Source organism: Cherax quadricarinatus, chromosome 2 (assembly GCF_038502225.1).
Source record: "Cherax quadricarinatus isolate ZL_2023a chromosome 2, ASM3850222v1, whole genome shotgun sequence".
Lineage (NCBI taxonomy): Eukaryota > Metazoa > Arthropoda > Malacostraca > Decapoda > Parastacidae > Cherax > Cherax quadricarinatus.
Window position 1 is genome coordinate 22879523 of NC_091293.1, and position 20350 is coordinate 22899872.

The 20350-nt window shown below is 38.8% G+C and overlaps 1 protein-coding gene across 2 annotated transcripts in view; it reads left to right on the plus strand.

Moving 5' to 3' along the window:
- Window positions 1-2689: 2689 nt before the first annotated feature.
- The window catches only part of LOC128693597 (uncharacterized protein C05D11.1), a gene marked incomplete at its 5' end in the record, with an annotated part of 48210 nt that continues 30549 nt past the window's right edge, over window positions 2690-20350 (plus strand). For both annotated transcript variants that reach the window (XM_070087653.1, XM_070087661.1), the window contains 2 exon segments: window positions 2690-2796; window positions 3182-3318. In XM_070087653.1, the coding sequence (XP_069943754.1) occupies window positions 2690-2796; window positions 3182-3318 (244 nt within the window).

The window sequence follows — 20350 nt, forward strand, 5'->3', positions numbered from 1 at the left end:
TGTAAGTGCATTTGTACGTGTATGTTTGGGGGTCTGAAATGGACTAATCTACTTCACAATATTCCTTATGGGAACAAATTCGGTCAGTACTGGCACCTGAACACACTTCTGGAATGAAAAAATATCATTAACTGGGGGTCCACTGTATTTGTATTGTGAGGTAATTATTATTATTATAAAAAAATATTGAGGTAAATGTTTTACAAACTCTTACAAACATACGTGAATGAACTAAAAGTAGACACACATTAATACGCATTTATTTCGCCTGACCAAGTGATCGCCCACTACCTGTTCAGTTTGTGTTCTTACATTGTCTCAACTCTGTATCTTGTTCTCTCTCTCGTTTGCTCTTTCGTTAACTAGTTGGCTCTCATTGACGATGGCGTGTAAGCTTAGCTGTGATAAAAAGAGAAGTCGTAATACTTGCTTTAAGTGCCAAGTTAGAGGATGATGGTGTGCCATTCTGATTTTATTCAATAAACACCCTGCCACTCACCTCTCATACATTAATATTAATATTTTAAGGTAAGTAATAAGTGTACTCTGTGTGTATCTTACCTTTTATTGTGTTTTTAATGCCTATTTCTATTGCTAACTTATTATAAGTTAGTGTAAACTTGTTGTCTGGCATTTATTACATATTTTATGTGTGCTCTGATAATAATAATTGTGGAGCTGTGTGGTAGCCGGGCGGAGGGACAACATTATGTTTTCTCTGTTCAGCCATCAGAGAAAACGTGTATGAATCTGCGCTTGGCCCAGCCACTCCCTCACTCCACTTTGTTTACAATTTTCGGCATGAATTATTCAATACTTCTTCCTTCGTTTATGATGGCATCTAAAGGTAGTTGTTAGAAATGATTAAATTCAGTGAACGAGGTATGTCAATGTTAATAATATGGCTCTGGGCCATAGTGTAGGTAGCCGGTAGGTGTAGCCCAGGCGGGCTACACCTACCGGCTACCTACACCGACTTCCTACAAATAAATACTACTCACCTCTCTTCCTATATTAAGACTACACATTTTAAGGTAAATAATGAGTGTACTGTACAGTATGTGTATTTTACCTCTCTGGGATGTTTTAAATATCGTATATTAAGTATGAGACAGGGAGCCTGGGCTATCTGCACCTGACTTCCTACAAATAAGTACTACTCACCTCTCTCCCTATATTAAGATTACAAATACTTTAAGATAAGTAATGAATTTACTGTGAATGTATTTTACTTTGTGTGTTTTTAATGCCTAGTTCCATTACTAACTTAATATAATTTAGTGTAAACTTGTTGTCTGGCATCTATATGCATTTATAAATGGAGAAAAATGGCGTTCTGCCTTCCGGCGATGTCTGCTTTCCGGCGACAGCCTGGAACCTAACCCGCCGTATAAGTGGGGCCCTACTGTATATCAAATGAAAGAAAAAGAAATGTCACTAATAAAATATATTCGTTTGGATGATAGTCTTTCCTCATCATAATTAAATGTTTTAAGTTAGTTACCACATCATTCTCAACCAAACAATAAAAAATTTTAATTATATTTCTAATGTGGATATTTTGCTTCTTTTTTCTTTCAACAAACCGGCCATGTCCCACTGAGGCGAGATGACCTGAAAAGAAAAACAAAAGTTTCTCTTTTTAAATTTAGTAATATATATGTACAGGAGAAGGGGTTACTAGCCCTTTGCTCTCTGCATTTTAGTCGCCTCTGATGACATGCATGACTTATGGAAGAAGAATTCTGTTCCAGTTCCCCATGGAGATAAGAGGAAATAAACCAGAATAAGAACTAATAAGAAAATAGAAGAAAATAGAGGGGTGTGTTTATATATGCTTGTACATGTATGTGTAGTGTGACCTAAGTGTAAGTAGAAGTAGCAAGACATACCTGAAACCTTGCATGTTTATGAGACAGAAAAAAGGCACCATCAGTCCTACCATCATGTAAAACAATTACAGGTTTCTGTTTCACACCCCCTTGGCAGGACGGTAGTACCTCCCTGGGTGGTTGTTGTTTACCAGCCTACTACCTAAGGGGTATTTTGCTTGTTAGCTTATAATAACTTAGGTAGTAGGTTGGTAGACAGCAACTGCCCAGGGAGGTACTACTGTCTGGCCAAGTGAGTGTAAAATGGAAGCCTGTAATTGTTTGACATGATGGTAGGATTGCTGGTGTCTTTTCTGTCTCATAAATATGCAAGATGAAATTGTTCATTGATGTAAGATTATTCAATATGCAGTTTTATATTAATTTGTGAAAGATTGTTAATATTTGATCCATGTTAAAAAGAAATGTACTTTGAATATTTTTGTGATTGTCATGAGAGAGGAGGCACTGAAATGCTTTAACCCCAATTTTTTGCACAGATCATTTCCCCATCATGTCATATGCTGCACAGTTTTACATTAGGCCCTAAAAAGTATAATTTACTTTACTGAGAGCATATTACTAGTTTATACACTTATTACTCAATTTTTTTTTTTTTTTTTTTTTTTATATAGGTTTGAAATATGATCACTCACAAGGATCATTTATTAATACACTGAATATAAAGGTTCAGATATATATAATGCAGCCTGCTTACTTTGGATATTAATCATCATCTATACTCATGCAGCTGTTGTCACCAGAATTTTTACCCCAACAACTGCGTTATGTAAATTTAGAGAAATCACTTTTGACAGATTCCAACCAGAATCAGCAGAATATTCTCCGGCAAGAGAAGTTCCTCAACTCTCTACTCAATAGATTAAATACTGAAGAAACTCAAGTCCTCGAGGAATTAGAGCAGGTTGGTAGGAATATTTTTTTTATATGCTGTGTGTACCATATACCTACTAGTTTGTAACTGAAAAACTGAGATGAAATTGTTCATTGATGTAAGATTATACAATATGCAGTTTTATATTAATTTGTGAAAGATTATATTAATATTTGATCCATGTTAAGTAGCATTGTACTTTGAATATTTTTGTTTTTGTTATGAGAGAGGAGGCACTGAAATGCTTTAACCCTAATGTTTTTGCACAGATCATTTCCCCATCATGTCATATGCTGCACAGTTTTACATTAGGCCCTAAAAAGTATAATTTACTTTACTGAGAGCATATTACTAGTTTATACATTTTGTGCAAGATTACTCACGTTTTTTATTTATTTATTTTTTTTAATTTTAGGTCCGAAATATGATAACTCACAAGGATCGTTTATTGATACACATGGCAACTGATGTGGAAAAGTTATCTACAATGATTGACCCATTAGCTCCTTGGCTGAATTTTATTTCTGATACGGAAACAATGAAAGAAAAATTGTAAGTACATGTAGTTTGTGTTAAGAATATTGCCCAAATTTGTAATGAATTTTGCTTGCAAAATTAGTTACTGACAAACATTAATTAAATTATTTTTTTTTTTTCAAATCTGGTTTTGAAAGACAATACAGCAAAGGTCCAATAAGACAGAATAATAGGGGAAAGGGTTTGTCCAGTTTACCATAAATTCCATCATATTGAGCATTTCAATTAAACGGATGTAGTCTGCTTAATCGGTTGACTACCTGATATGGACAAATGCCCAATAAAACCTGTATGTGGGCATTTGTCTTGATATGGACATACAGGTGGCCCTCCACATTCATGAGTTCCACTTTCGCAAGCCTCAAACATTCACTAATGCCCAGCCGCCCAATCATATTTATGCTTCCCACCACGTCCCTACTACCCTTCTCCTTACCCCCTCAACTGGCAGCCAGTCCACCACTCACTGTCATTGTCCAGTGTGATTTTGTTGGATTTGGTCCTCAGGACGAGGTTAACAAAGCCGTGAGGAAGACTGTGGAGTTAACAAGGCTAGTTGGTGATGAAGGGTTCGAGGACATGCAGGAGGGTGAGGCGAGAGAACTGGTTGAAGAACATGTGCTGGGCCTAAATGATGAAGAGTTGTTGGAGATTGTACAGGCAGAGAGTGAGGATTAAGAAGAGAGTGTTGCTGAGGTCAATCAACCTCAAGCCCTCACCCTTGAAAAACTAGGGCAAGCAATGAGAATGACAGCACAGCTCAAACAATTTTTTTACAACATAGACCCATCAATGTTGAGGGCTTTGAAGGTGATGAACGACATTGATGGGAGCATAATTCCCTACAAAAAACTGTTTTGTAGATATGAAGAGGAAAAAGTCTCAGTTGCCCATCACAATGTTCTTCACAAGGAAGCCTGCTGTACTCCCGTTGCTAACCCTGATTCAAGCGATGTCGATGATCCACCGCCTATTATCAGCAGTGACTCTGGCAGTGAAGAATTAGAATCCACACTAGACTCATCATGCCATGCAGTTACACTCTATATAATCACCTCCATTCAACTGTCATCAGTAACTGCATGGTTAACTATCATCACCATCATCATTGTCATTGTCAATGTCATCATCACCACAAGTCATCAGAGTTCATCTGCCTAACCTTACGAATGGTGAGTGTTTTGTTTGTTTATTACTTGTTATTAACCCTTTGAGGGTCGACAGGCCCTCTCCGAAACTCGTTCTCAGGGTCGGCCAAATTTCAAAAAAAAAAAAATTATTTTTTCTTATGAAAAAATAGAGTTTTTTTTTCTAAACATTATAGGATAAACAAAAAAAATTTACCATCAATACTTACGGAGATATGGATGCATGAAGTTTGCAGAAAATGAGCCGCGTATGGCAACAGCGGCGACTGCCGCTCACCCGGTAAACTTTGATTTACTTGTATTTGAAGGTTTGTTGTTTTTTTCACTATTTTATTTTTTCACATAACTTATGTGGCCTATGAGACCAAAGTAAGGTGCAATGTACATATATACACTCGTTGTATACAACACAATAAGCACACAAACATAATTATCAATATATTGTTTACAAAACTTGTTTACAAAAACAAACAATACAAAACATTGTTTATTATTATTGTTCTATAATATATATACCAATATACAGTCACTGAACATATTCCTAGAAGTTCTGCAGCTTGTGGAACTCTGAAACATGGTGTCATACACAATGGTGTTTTATCTTTCTCCCTCATTCTATCTCTTTCAATCTCTCTCTCTTTCTATCTGTCTGTCTATCTCTGTCTCACAGGTACACATAAATACAAGTATACATAGTATAAATTACCTAGGATAACCCAAGAAATCCAGACAAAGTGCTATACTCTGCTTGAAGATGTGAGTAAAAGTGATGACACAGTCTTGTGGCTCTCTGAGACAGAGAGCTAGACGGATAGACAGATAGACAGGGAGCTTGACAGACAGACAAATAGACAGACAGAAATGTTAGTGTACCAGTACCAGTGTACTAGTGTTCCACCCTCCTCCTCCTCTTCTTCCTCTTTCCCCTACTCTTCCTCCTTCTCCTTGTCCTCCTCGTCCATAGTGTAAATTACAAGGAGTCAGCAGCTGTCAAAGTGACATATTGGCTCATTACTCTTTCCCCCTCCGGCCTGTCAAAACAATGGGGTCGGATGCTGCTTCCCCTCCTCCATTCTATCTAATTATCTTTCTCCCTCATTCTATCTGTCTGTCTATCTCTGTCTCACAGGTACACATAAATACAAGTATACATAGTATAAATTACCTAGGATAACCCAAGAAACCCAGACAAAGTGCTATACTCTGCTTGAAGATGTGAGTAAAAGTGATGACGCAGTCTTGTGGCTCTCTGAGACAGAGAGCTAGATGGATAGACAGGGAGCTTGACAGACAGGCAAATAGACAGACAGAAATGTTAGTATACCAGCAAAAACAAAGGGAGGGCGATGTTCATCTCATCTTTTGGCATCAGCTCTACCCTCATTTACCCTCATCAAACGTCAGCACTTATCAGATGTTATCTCCCCTTATCTTGTTACTGTCATGGGTGAACATTTATTATTACATATTATTATTATTATGTATTATTATTATTATGTATTATTGTTATCATTACGTATTCTTCTTCTTCCTCCTCCTCCTCCTCCTCCTCCTCTTCCTCCTCCTCCTCCTCCTCCTCCTCTTCTTCCTCCTCCTCCTCCTCCTCCTCCTCTTCTTCTTCTTCTTCCTCTGCCTCCTCCTCCTCTTGCCTCCTCCTCCTCTGCCTCCTCCTCCTCTGCCTCCTCCTCCTCCTCCATTCTTGGAACAAGTTTGAAGAGCTTGTAGTTCATAATCACTATCATTATCATCACCAATGCTCACATCTGAGTCTGGGATTTTGGAAAATAGGAGTTTCCTCTTTGATTCTGGTACAACTGAACGACGGCCCAGCACCAGAGGTGGAAGGCTGTGGGTTGTCTGGGTTTTCCTCACTATTACCCATATTATGGTCATTAGTTTCAGTCAAAACCTCACCAGAACCTTGAAACTCATCTTCACTGTCACTTCCATCTGTATTAGAACTGTCACTGGGGAACAAAAGTGTCCCAATTCGCCGAGGAGTGAGGAACTTCTTACCGCAGGGCACGGTGGAAATTGTGTACTATGATGGCATTCCCACAATGCACCACTGGGTCCCAGATTTTTTTCCTACTGCGCACACCCACCACACAGACCCATTCTCTCACATCTAGGCTTATCAGCCTTTTCCTGCGAGATTTGAGGCCGCTAGAATTTATGCGTACTAGTACGTCAAAAACCCCTACGAGTAAGACGTACTAGTACGACCAAAACCCTCAAAGGGTTAAACCATAACATGTATGTATATACAATACATGTATGCATTTTATGACGTTTTCATGTGTTTTATAATTGTTCATGGTTCAGTAGGTTAAGGAAGCGGTATTGTTAGGCTAAGTAAATGCTATTATATTTCCCTACTATATATTTGTGCACCAAACATTCACGAGGTTCTTGACCGCCAACCCTCGCAGATGTGGAGGGCCACCTGTACTTATCCTGCTGTAGTGATGGACTACTAAACATGCTAAGAATAAATGAGGGTACAATGCAGTATTACCTGTAAATGAACCCAAAATGATCTTAATATGCTATAATCTAAGTGTTCTTATTCCCATATCTGCTTCATATACGTTTGTTTCATATAAATGTATAGTAGGGCCCTGCTTATGCACAGGTTAGGTTCAGGGCTACAGCTATAAAGTGGAACATGGCTTTTTTCACTTTCAAATGTGTATAAGCCTGATAACAGGTTTACATGTCATATGTTATTGAGTGAGAGAGCCAGGCCTAAAAGAAAATGCATATACAGTATGCACATTACTTACCTTAAAATATTCTAATGGGTAGTGAATATATTTAATATAGGTAGCCTGAATAAATGAAGAATGGGCATAGTTAACAACTGCTGTATTAGTGAAGTGCTGAAAAGTAAAGCATTGTAAAGTGGGGGCCCTCTTGTAATATAATTTATTGTGGAAATCATTACTAAAAAGAATAAGGAGAAAACAGTCGAAGTGGGATGTTTGAATGTGCATGGATGTTGTGCGAATGATAAGAGAGAGATGATTGTGGATGTTATGAATGAGAAGTTGGATTTTCTGGCTTTAAGTGAAACAAAGCTGAAGGGGGTAGGAGAGTTTCAATGGGGAGAAATAAATGGGATTAGGTCATGGGTTTCAGATAGTTAGAGCTAGAGTAGTAGCAATAATGTTGAAAAATAAGTTATGGCAGGAAACGAGGGAATATAAATGTATAAATTGAAGGATTATGTGGAGTAAAATACAAGTTGGATGTTAAAAGTGGGTTCTAGTAACTGTTTATGCACCTGAAGAAGAGAGAAGCGTAGAGGAGAGAGATTTTGGGAAATGTTGAGTGAGTGCGTGGGGAGTTTTGAGCCAAGTGAGAGAGTACTTGTGGTTGGGGTTCTCAATGCTTAAGTGGGTAAAAATGTTGTGGAGGGAGTAGTAGGTAAATTTGGGGTGCCAGGGGTAAATGAAAATGGGGAGCCTCTAATTAAGCTATGTGTAGAAAAAGGTTTGGTAATAATACATATTTTATGAAAAAGAGGATAAATAAGTATACAAAGTATGATATAGCACATAATGAAAATAGTTTGTTAGATTATTTTTTTTTTTAACAAGTTGGTCATCTCCCACTGAGGCAGGGTGACCCAAAAAGAAAGAAAACCCCCAAAAAGTAAATACTTATATCATCATTCAACACTTTCACCTCACTCACACATAATCACTGTTTTTGCAGAGGTGCCCAGAATACAACAGTTTAGAAGCATATACGTATAAAGATACACAACATATCCCTTCAAACTGCCAATATTCTGAACCCCTCCTTTAGAGTGCAGGCATTGTACTTCCCATTTCCAGGACTCAAGTCCGGCTATATAAAAGTAACCGGTTTCCCTGAATCCCTTCACTAAGTATTACCCTGCTTGCACTCCAACAGCTCGTCAGGTCCCAAAAACCATTCATCTCCATTCACTCCTATCTAACACGCTCATGCACGCTTGCTGGAAGTCCAAGCCCCTTGCCCACAAAACCTCCTTTACCCCCCTCCCTCCAACCATTTCGAGGATGACCCCTACCCCGCTTTCCTTCCCCTACAGATTTATATGCTCTCCATATCATTCTACTTTGATCCATTCTCTCTAAATGATAGTATCAACTCCCATTTTGTATTTGATTCCCCATAATTTAATCCCACCCCTCTCCCCAACACTCTAGCATTTACTTCTTTTACAACCCCATCTATAAATATATTAAACAACCATGGTGACATTACACATCCCTGTCTAAAACCTACTTTTACCATGAAGTAATCTTCCTTTTTTCTACACACCCTAACCTGAGCCTCACTATCCTCATAGAAACTCTTTACAGCATTTAGTAACTTACTACCTATTCCATATATAGTGGAACCTCTACTTATGAGTGCATCCACGTGTGAGTTTTTCCAGATACGAGCATTTGCTCGGCCGATTTTTTGCTTCCAGATACAAGCAAAATTTCCAGATGCGAGCGGGCCTCGAGGGAGGTTCCTTGACGCTAGTGAGGGGCTCTTGGTCTTGTTCTAGGGAATTGGATCTCAGTTGTTTGTTGGACTATCTTACTGAAACTTGGGCAATGTATGATGGAAAGATGATCCTTAGTGTACACCAAAAATGAAAGAAATCAGACCATAAATAAAGGAGTTCACTTCTCAGCCATTAGCTACCCCTTAGTGGTATATTTTCGTATAGTTTTAATGGTTGTATGTATTCTCGTTTTTTTGGTCTCATTTGATAGAATGGAAGATATACTACAGAAATAGATATGATTTTGATTGATTTCACGAAGAAAAGTACATTGAAATTGAGCTCAAAAGTAGCAGAAATGTTCGATTCTTTGGCGATGCTCAAGAGTAAACAAATGACGTCATTGTCCAATGCTTGTCCGATTAGCACTGCCCCTCAACCTTCACATATTGAAAAGCTCTTCAACATGCTAGCAAAAGTGAGAACAGACATCATGAGGTAGCATCGGCAGACAACATGAAGCAGCAGTGCCAGACATCATGAAGCAGCAGTGGCAGACATCATGAAGCAGTATTGACAGACAACGTGATTTAGCAGTGGCAGACACCATGAAGCAGCAGTGGCAGGCAACATGAAGCAGCAGTGGCAGACACCATGAAGCAGCAGTGGCAGACATCATGAGGTAGCAGTGGCAGACATGAAGCAGCAGTGGCAAAGTGTAGCATTAAGAGTGTAGCAATTAACTGACAAGTCCATTCATTCCCTAGGCTTTCTTAACTTGTTTATCTCCAAAAAATTTTTCTTGTTTTCATCAAAATTTCTTGACAGTGCCTCTCCCACTCTATCATCTGCTCTCCTTTTGCATTCTCTCACCACTGTCTTCACCTTTCTTTTACTCTCCACATACTCTGCTTTTCTTATAACACTTCTGCTTTGTAAAAACCTCTTATAAGCTAACTTTTTCTCTTTTATCACACCTTTTACTTCATTATTCCACCAATCACTCTTCTTTCCTCCTGCACCCACCCTCCTATAGCCACAAACTTCTGCCCCACATTCTAATACTGCATTTTTAAAACTATTCCAACCCTCTTCAACCTCTCCTCCACTACTCATACTTACACTAGCCCACCTTTCTACCAATAGTTGCTTGTATCTCACCCTGTTTCAGTTTTCCTCTTTTCCCATCTACCTCTTACTCTAACTGTAGCTACAACTAAATAATGATCCAATATATCAGTTGCCCCTCTATAATCATGTACATCCTGAAGCCTACCCATCAACGTTTTATCCACCAATACATAATCTAATAAATTTACACCTACCATCCGACTTACGACCTGCTCGACTTACGACCACTCGACTTAGGACCGTGTTTTTTATGCCAAATTTCTGGGAAATAAACAACTATTTGTGTTGTACACAGTGTTTATCCTAAACCTTACAGTATAAAATACAGTACTAACAGCATAAAAAGTAAAGTAAAACATGAAATACCAAAATAAAACAATAAAATAGTCATTACAAAAATGTTTTGTTGATATTCGGTAGTAAAGTTCGACTTACGACCATTTCGACTTAAAACCAGTTTCTCGGAACCGAACTCGGTCATAAGTCGGATGGTAGGTGTACTTTCATTACGTGCTATATCATACCTTGTATACTTATTTATCCTCTTTTTCATAAAATATGTATTACTTTTTACTGTTTCTACACATAGCTCAATTAAAGGCTTCCCATTTTCATTTACCCCTGGCATCCCAAATTTACCTCCTACTCCCTCCGCAACATTTTTACCCACTTTAGCATTGAAATCTCCAACCACAAGTACTCTCACACTTGGTTCAAAACTCCCCACACATTCACTCAACATTTCCCAAAATCTCTCTCTCTCCTCTACACTTCCCTCTTCTCCAGGTGCATAAATGCTTACTGTAACATCCAACCTTTATTTTACTCCACATAATCCTTGAATTAATACATTTATATTCCCCCTTTTCCTGCCATAACTTATCCTTCAACATTATTGCTACTTCTTTAGCTCTAGCTCTATTTGAAACCCCTGACTTAATCCCATGTAATTCTTCCCACTGAAACTCTGCCACCCCCTTTCGCTTTGTTTCACTTAAAGCCAGGACATCCAGTTTCTTCTCATTTGTAACATCCACAATCATCTCTTTCTTATCATTTGCACAACATCCACACACATTCAAACATTCCACTTTGATGGTTTTCTTCTTTTTCTTTTTAGTAGGCTGTACAGGAAAAGGGGTTACTAGCCCATTTTTCACGGCATTTTAGTTGACTTTTACAACACGCATGGCTTAGAGAGGAAAGATTCTTATTCCACTTCCCCATGGATATAAAAGGAAAAGCATTAAGAACAAGAACTATTAAGATAAAATCAAAGAAGACTCAGACGATTGTGTATATATAAACGTGTACATGTATGTGCAGTTCGATGGTTTCTTGTATTTTCCAATATTTTTCTTTTCTAAGTAACTTATGTGGCCTGTGAGACCAAAGTATGGTGCATTGTTCAAATATACACTCATTGTTTACAACACAGTAACTGAACAAACATTATCACTATTAGATTGTGTATAAAACTTGTTTACACAAACAATACAAAACATTGTTTATTACTATTGTTCCATAATACGTATATATACATATGTACAGTCACTGAACACTTTCCTAGAACTGCTGCAGCTTATGGAACTCTTTGAAACATAGTTATATGCAGAGTGGTACTTGACACTCCTCACACATAAAACGAGTGTGTCTGCGTGTTTGTGGGCATTTTGTGGTATGTCCACATACAAAACACCTCTTCTGAGCACTTTTCTTGAAAGCAGTTGAAGGCAGTTGTATGGGGTAGTGATCACCAGGCCTCAAACGAGATGGCATGTGTAGTTAATTTCGTGGGCGCTGGTCTATTGCAGGTGTTGCTCCTTGGTACTTGACGATTATTTGTCTTATGTCTGACAAACAAAATTCACCATATTTTGGTTTGTTGTTGGTCCTCAACTTGTATATGTTATAAGCATTTAGCATGGAAATATCAAGAAGATGGAAAAAAAGTTTTATATACCACATATAACTCTTGCATACACAATCAGCAAACCCAATCTGCATGTCACATTTGTCCACTAAGCGCATATTGAGGTTGTAGTCCATGACAGCTGCAGGTTTTAGAATGGGTTCATTGGTCTCTATTGTGCCTGCCAGTGTGTGCCATTTCATTTTGGTGAACTGATGTCAACAATGTGACATCACATTTGTCATGCCACCGAAATGCCATGATGTCATTGGCAGCAAAGGCCTGCACCTCACCTCTGCGAGTGCCAGCCTCGAACCTTGCCATATGCTTACGATTAACACGCACTGTGCCACACAAGTCTGTCATGTTCATTCGCAAGAAATCACCGAGTATGGGGCTTGTGTACCAGTTATCAGTATATAATATATGCCCCTTACCAAGATATGGTTCAATCATTGTTCGAACCACATCACCAGAGATACCCAATAACTTCCTGGTATCTCTCAATGTATTACTGCCAGTGTACACAAAGATATCCAAAACAAGACCACTTTTGCAATCACACAGTACAAATAACTTTGGTATAAAGTGTTTCCTCTTGCTTGGTATGTACTGCTTGAATGAGAGTGTTCCTTTGAATAAAATCAAAGACTTGTCAATAACAAGCTTCCTGAATGGATAAAAATACATCCAATACTTTTGTTTCAGGTACATAAACACATTTCTGATCTTATATAACCTGTTGCTTCTGTCAGGCCTTGTTTTGTCTGAAAAGTGTAACATACGTAACAGTATCAAAAAACGATTCACAGGATGGATAATGAGAACCTTCAAAACTAGGGAGGCCAAGCCCATGATGACACTCTTCAGGTCACTTGTTCTATCTAGGCTGGAATATTGCTGCACACTAACAGCACCTTTCAAGGCAGGTGAAATTGCTGACCTAGAAAATGTACAGAGAACCTTCACGGCGAGCATAACGGAGATAAAACACCTCAATTACTGGGAGCGCTTGAGGTTCCTAAACCTGTATTCCCTGAAATGCAGGTGGGAGAGATACATGATTATATACACCTGGAAAATCCTAGAGGGACTAGTACCGAACTTGCACACGAAAATCACTAACTACGAAAGCAAAAGACTTGGCAGACGATGCAACATCCCCCCCAGTGAAAAGCAGGGGTGTCACTAGCACGTTAAGAGACCATACAATAAGTGTCAGGGGCCCGAGACTGTTCAACTGCCTCCCAGCATACATAAGGGGGATTACCAACAGACCCCTGGCAGTCTTCAAGCTGGCACTGGACAAGCACCTAAAGTCGGTTCCTGACCAGCCGGGCTGTGGCTCGTACGTTGGTTTGCGTGTAGCCAGCAGTAACAGCCTGGTTGATCAGGCTCTGATCCACCAGGGGGCCTGGTCACAGACCGGGCCGTGGGGGCATTGACCCCCGGAACTCTCTCCAGGTAAACCTATAATGTCACTAAAACCTGGGATTGAAATCATGCATTCTGTTGCCCAGTATGTGGTGACACTGCTTATACACATGTGGCATAAGCATTATTGTGGCAAAGAACAGGTACATCTCTGCCACAGTTATGTCCTTCCACTGGTGTAGCTGTGATCTGGGTGAGAGAATTGTATTTGCCATGGTGTACTCATAGTATGTGTTGGTTTCCCTGACAATAATGTCCATCAGGGGTTCATCAAAGAATAACTGAAAGCATTCTAGTTCAGTGGCATTGTTCCCAAGTGTACACGATGGCCGTATTCCACTTTGTGTTTCATCAAAGTCATGGGGATTGGGAATAAAATCGTCTCCTTGCTGCCAATCCCAGATGCGGTCTGCTGGTGGGTTCTGGATATTGAAATGTGGTTGTGGTTGTTGTGGGAGTGTGGGGTTGGGTGAGGCTGGTTGTAGCTGTGCAGAGTCAGCAGCGTTGGTAGTAGCGTGGTCTGCTGCTGGTGCCAAATGACTCGAGCCACCATCACTATCACCACCACCACCACCTGCTGCCTCACTCGCATCATACCCAGTGTAACAATATCGTCATCTTCACTATCAGGTCGTGGTGTAGGGCCATGGGATGTGCTCCGAGATTTACTCCTTCCCCTTGGAACAGCATATGACACACTACCAGACGACATGCTACATTGTATATACTGCCGCTTCACTGGGGAATATTCATCCTCACTGTTGCAACTAGAACTGCTTTCAATAGCTTTGAAATCACTATCACTTTCACTGCTCACATCTGAGTTTTATACATGGGCAAATAGTTTCCTCTTTCGTCCTAGTACAGGTGAACGTGAACGAACCGGCCCAGCACCAGAGGTGGAAGGTCGTGGGTCATCTGGGTTTTCATCACTAATTACATTATCCTGGGCACTGTTTTCGGTCACACCAGCTTGAAAACCATGGAATTCACTTTCACTGACACTTCCATCACTGTTAGAGCTATCACTTGGGAACAAAAGACCTCCAATCCACCGAGGAGTGAGGTACTTCTTACCCTGAGGCATGGTGAAAATGGACTACCAAGATGGCATTCCCACAATGCATCACTGAGTCCCAGATTTTTTTCACAGGGTGTACACCCACCACTCAGACCCATTCTCTCTCATGTAGGCCTACCAGCTTTCTCCTGCTTGACTTGAAACCGCTAGAATTTACGCGTATAAATACATCCGAAACAGTGGCGCATAAGACGTACATATACGACCGAAACAGTCAGAGGGTTAATAATAATACAGTGGACCCCCAGTTTACGATATTATTTCATTCCAGAAGTATGTTCAGGTGCCAGTACTGACCGAATTTGTTCCCATAAGGAATATTGCGAATTAGATTAGTCCATTTCAGACCCCCAAACATACACATACAAACACACTTACATAAATACACTTACATAATTGGTCGCATTGGGAGCTGATCGTAAACTGGGGGTCCACTGTAATATTATTAAACTATAATATAATAATCGTGTTCACTCATTACTTGCCTTAAAATATCTGTAGTCTTAATGTAGAGTGAGAGGTGAGTAAACAAGATTAAATGAATAAATGAGAGAGAGAGAGAATGAGAGTGTAGAAAGTTCGTTAGTTTTGTAAACAAACTAGTTGTTGTTACCAGCCAGGACATGAATGGTTTTTGTTCACTCTGTCAAGCCGGCCAGAAAAAATTTCATATTTGTTAATTTATGTGTTTATATGTTACGTAGCATGTTTATTATATAATTTAAAAAAAAATCATAGATGGATTAAGCAAAATGTCTATATTAATGTTTTATACACATTTAATGTGCCTCTGTGATTATTATTATTATTAGTAGTAGTACATACATATTATTGTAATAATAATAATTATTATATTATTATTATTATTATTAATTTAGGGCACTGGAGCACAGATCCACTGTATAGCATTGTCTGGATTTTTTGGATTATCCTAGGTAATTTATACAATGTATGATAACTTTACTTATGTGTACCTGTGTGTGAGAGAGAGAGAGATACAGATAGAGGGACAGCCACATTCAGTCAGCCAATCACCCACCCACCCTGCCAGCCAGCCGGATACGTATTACACATGTTCCAGAGTTGTTTCTCTTTACTTAGGGTATAGGTTATAGGACATTCTGGCAGGATGACACTACCAGTGCTATTCTCCCATTCCACTGTGTCGACAATACTTAACCTTTTGAGGGTTTCGGCCGTTCTAGTATGCCGTAACGGGTTTTTGACATACTAGTACGCATAAATTCTAGCGCTGTCAAATCTCGCTGGAAAAGGCTGATAGGCCTAGATGTGAGAGAATGGGTCTGTGGTGGGTGTGCACAGTAGGAAAAAAATCTGGGATCCAGTGGTGCATTGTGGGAATACCATCATAGTACACAATGTTCACCATGCCTGGCGGTAAGAAGTTCCTCACTCCTCGGCGAATTGGGACACTTTTGTTCCCCAGTGACAGTTCTAATATAGATGGAAGTGACAGTGAAGATGAGTTTCAAGGTTCTGGTGAGGTTTTGACCAAAACTAATGACCATAATATGGGTAATAGTGAGGAAAACCCAGACAACCCACAGCCTTCCACCTCTGGTGCTGGGCCGTCTTGTTCACGTTCAGTTGTACAAGAATCAAAGAGGAAACTCCTATTTTCCCAAATCCCAGACTCAGATGTGAGCATTTGTGATGACAGTGATAGTGATTATGAACTACAAGCTCTTCAAACTTGTTCCAAGAATGGAAGAGGAAGAGGAGGAGGAGGAAGAAGAGGAGAAGGAAGAGGAAGAGGAAGAAGAGGAGAAGGAGGAGGAAGAAGAAGAATACGTAATAATAATAATAATACGTAATAATAATAATACATAATAATAATAATAATAATAATAATAATAATAATAATACATAATAATAATACATAATAATAATGCATAATAATAATAATACATAATAATAATAATAATAATAATAATAATAATAATATGTAATAATAAACGTTCACCCCATGACAGTGACAAGATAAGGGGAGATAACATCTGATAAGAGCTGATGTTTGATGAGGGTAAACTAGAGTGGAGGAGGGTGCAGCTGATAAGAAAAGATTAGATGAACATTGCCCTCCCTTTGTTTTTGCTGGTACACTAACATTTCTGTCTGTCTATTTGTCTGTCTGTCAAGCTCCCTGTCTATCTGTCTATCTAGCTCTCTGTCTCAGAGAGCCACAAGACTGCATCATCACTTTTACTCACATCTTCAAGCAGAATATAGCACTTTGTCTGGATTTCTTGGGTTATCCTAGGTAATTTATACTATGTATACTTGTATTTATGTGTACCTGTGAGACAGAGATAGACAGACAGATAGAAAGAGAGAGACAGATTGAATGAGATAGAATGAGGGAGAAAGATAATTAGATAGAATGGAGGGGGAGCAGCATCCGACCCCATTGTTTGGACAGGTGGTAGGGGGAGTGAGTAATGAGACAATATGTCATTTTGACAGCTGCTGACTCCTGGTAATTTACACTATGGAGGAGGAGGAAGAGGGGGAGGAAGAGGAAGAGTAGGAGGAAGAGGAAGAGTAGGAAAAAGAGGAAGAGTAGGAGAAAGAGGAGGAGGAGGAAGAAGAGGAGGAGTAGGGGGAAGAGGAAGAAGAGGAGGAGTAGGGGGAAGAGGAAGAAGAGGAGGAGTAGGGGGAAGGGGGGAAGCGGAAGAAGAGGAGGAGGAGGAAGAGGAAGAGTAGGGGAAGAAGAGGAAGAGTAGGAGGAAGAGGAAGAGTAAGGGAAAGAGGAGGAGGAGGAAGAAGAGGAAGAGGAGGAGGAGGAAGAATAAGAGTAGGGGGAAGAGGAGGAAAAGGAAGAAGAGGAAGAGGAGGAGGAGGAAGAAGAGGAGGAGGAGGAAGAAGAAGAGGAAGATGATAATGTAATAAATTTGTTCCCTTGAAGCAACAAGAAAAAACAAAGTCCACCCCATGACAGTGACAAGATAAGGGAAGATAACATCTGATAAGAGCTGATGTTTGATGAGGGTAAACAAGGGTGCAGCTGATAAGAAAAGATTAGATGACCATCCCCCTCCCTTTGTTTTTACTGGTACACAAACATTTCCGTCTGTTTGTCTGTCTGTCAAGCTCCCTGTCTATCCGTCTAGCTCTCTGTCTCAGAGAGAGCCACAAGACTGTGTCATCATCATGTTTACTCACATCTCCTGGCTCCTGACTCAAAACAATTATAAGCCACACACTTGCACACAAGACAAGCTTGCTGAATGAATATAATAGCAGTTATATGAAAGTATCTAGTGACTATATATGTGTATATATATTATAGAAACCAGAAGCAAGAAGGGAAGGAAGGACGAGGTGAAAGGAAGGAAAAAAGTAAGGAAGGACAGATGAAGGAATGTAGGAAGAGAGGTAGGAAAGGAATGCAGGAAAGGAATGAAGGAAAGGAATGCAGGAAAGGAATGCAGGAAATTAGGAAGGAAGGAATGATGACACACGACCATTTACCTAGGATAACTACATAACACAACTGCCTGCTAATACTTTGAAGAAAACTGCTCAAACGAGGTGTTTTGTCTTTGCACATAAAAAAAAAGTCCACAAAAATGCACACACACTGATTTTATGTGTGAGAGTGTAAAACCATTGTGTATGACACCATGTTTCAAAGAGTTCCACAAGCTGCAGAACTTCTAGGAATATGTTCAGTGACTGTATATTGGTATATATATTATAGAACAATAGTAATAAAAAAATTTTGTATTGTTTGTTTTTGTAAACAAGTTTTGTAAATATACTGATAATTATGTTTGTGTGTTTATTGTGTTGTATACAACGAGTGTATATACGTACACTGCACCTTACTTTGGTCTCACAGGCCACATAAGTTATGTGAAGAAATAAAATAGTTAAAAAAACAACAAACCTTCAAACATGTACAAGTAAACCAAAGTTTACCGGGTGAGCGGCAGTCGCCGCTGTTGCCATACGTGGCTCATTTTCTGCAAACTTCATGCCTCCATATCTCATTAAGTATTGATGGTAAAAAATTTTTGTTTATCCTATAATGTTTAGAAAAAAAAACTATTTTTTCATAAAAAATAATTTTTTTTTTTTTTTTTAAATTTGGCCGACCCTGAGAACAAGTCTCTGAGAGGGCCTGTCGACCCTCAAAGGGTTAACCCTTTCAGGGTCGGTCACGTACAAGTACATCATTGCAGCCAGGGTTGGTCAGGTACTTGTACGCCTAAATTCTAACGCCTTCAAATCTGGTGGAAGAAAGCTGGCAAGCCTACATATGAAAGAATGGGTCTGTGTGGTCAGTGTGCACATCATAAAAAAAAATCCTGAAGCACGCTGTGCATAATGAGAAAAAAAAAAACTTCGGCTGTGTTTTTGGTTGAAAACATTGAATTTCTAGTGAATTTTTGTATGGTGTTTATGATCGTATTCTTGTTTCCTTGGTCTCATTTGATAGAATGGAAGATATATTACAGAATTAGAGATGATTTTGATTGGTTTCATGATGACAAGTACCTTGAAATTGAGCTCAAAATAGCAATAATCGATTTTTGCCAATATTCAAGAGTAAACAAATCAAGCCACGCATCCAGTACACATCAACTGGTGAGTCTGATATTCTTTCAGAAGTGCACTGATATCATTTATACCGTTTTTAGAACGATGCAATAGTATACATAACAGAAAATTTTCTATTTTCTGTGAAAATAAAAATTCAAAATGGAAAGCAAAAGTAATGTAAGAGGGGAATAAAGATGTGACTAATGAACAGATAAAATGTTGTTTTAGTGCCATGAATATCTGTCTTGTTTATTCTGAACCCTATTTTGAAATTGGCATCTTTTGAAATTTGTGTGAAATTGCCCAAATTGCCAATTTCTGACCATTTTATTGGGTAGTTGAAATCAGGAAATGAGCGGATTCTTGTATTCAATCGGTAGAACAAATGGAGTTCTAGGGAAATAGCTATGATTTTATTCAATTGCAACATTGGAATTGGCTGAAAATAGGGCCCAAAGTAGGCGACTTTGAGACCGTTAACTTCGCAAGAGCATAATTCCATAAGTTTTTTCATAAAATTTCATACTTTTGGGGTCATTATGATCGGAAAAAGATTCTCTATCGTTTCATCAGATTTTTTTTTTTTTTCCCTAAAATTTTTCAACCCTGAGAACGAGTTTGGGAGAGGGCCTCTCGATCCTCAAAGGGTTAAAGATAACAGTAACATGTGATACTGTATGAGATGTAAAATTTACAATACAGTTCACTACCATGTATACATATACAGTACATAAATAATTAAAATATATCAGTAGAAGTAAATTATGGCAAAAAGAATGAAATAATGATAGTACTGTAATGTAATGTACAATGTAGGTAGGTTATATATGCCCTACCCAGTATGTCGGCAATTTTGAAAGGTTCGACTTACGTCCATTTTGACTTACGACCTGTTGGTCGGAACCAAGCTTGGTCATAAGTCAGATGGTACCTGTACTCTAGAATGAATAAAATATGTCATTTGTGTGGCAACGGTGGTGGCCGACAAGAGTTTGTCTGGAGACATGACAAAATACTCCTTGAATATTTCGCTATCATCAACTCGACGGCTTATTTATCTATCACAGTTCATCTAATATGAAATAATAAACAATATAAATAACATAGAAACCTGATACATACTCTAGAATGAATAAAATATGTCATTATGTAACAGGTGGAGGTAGCCACAACCACTCCCTCTTTGTTGTGGTAAACACTACTATCTATTAACGGCCTTTTGAAGCCATCTATTATTATAATTATTATTATGTAGTATATTATTATTATATATGTATTATTATTAT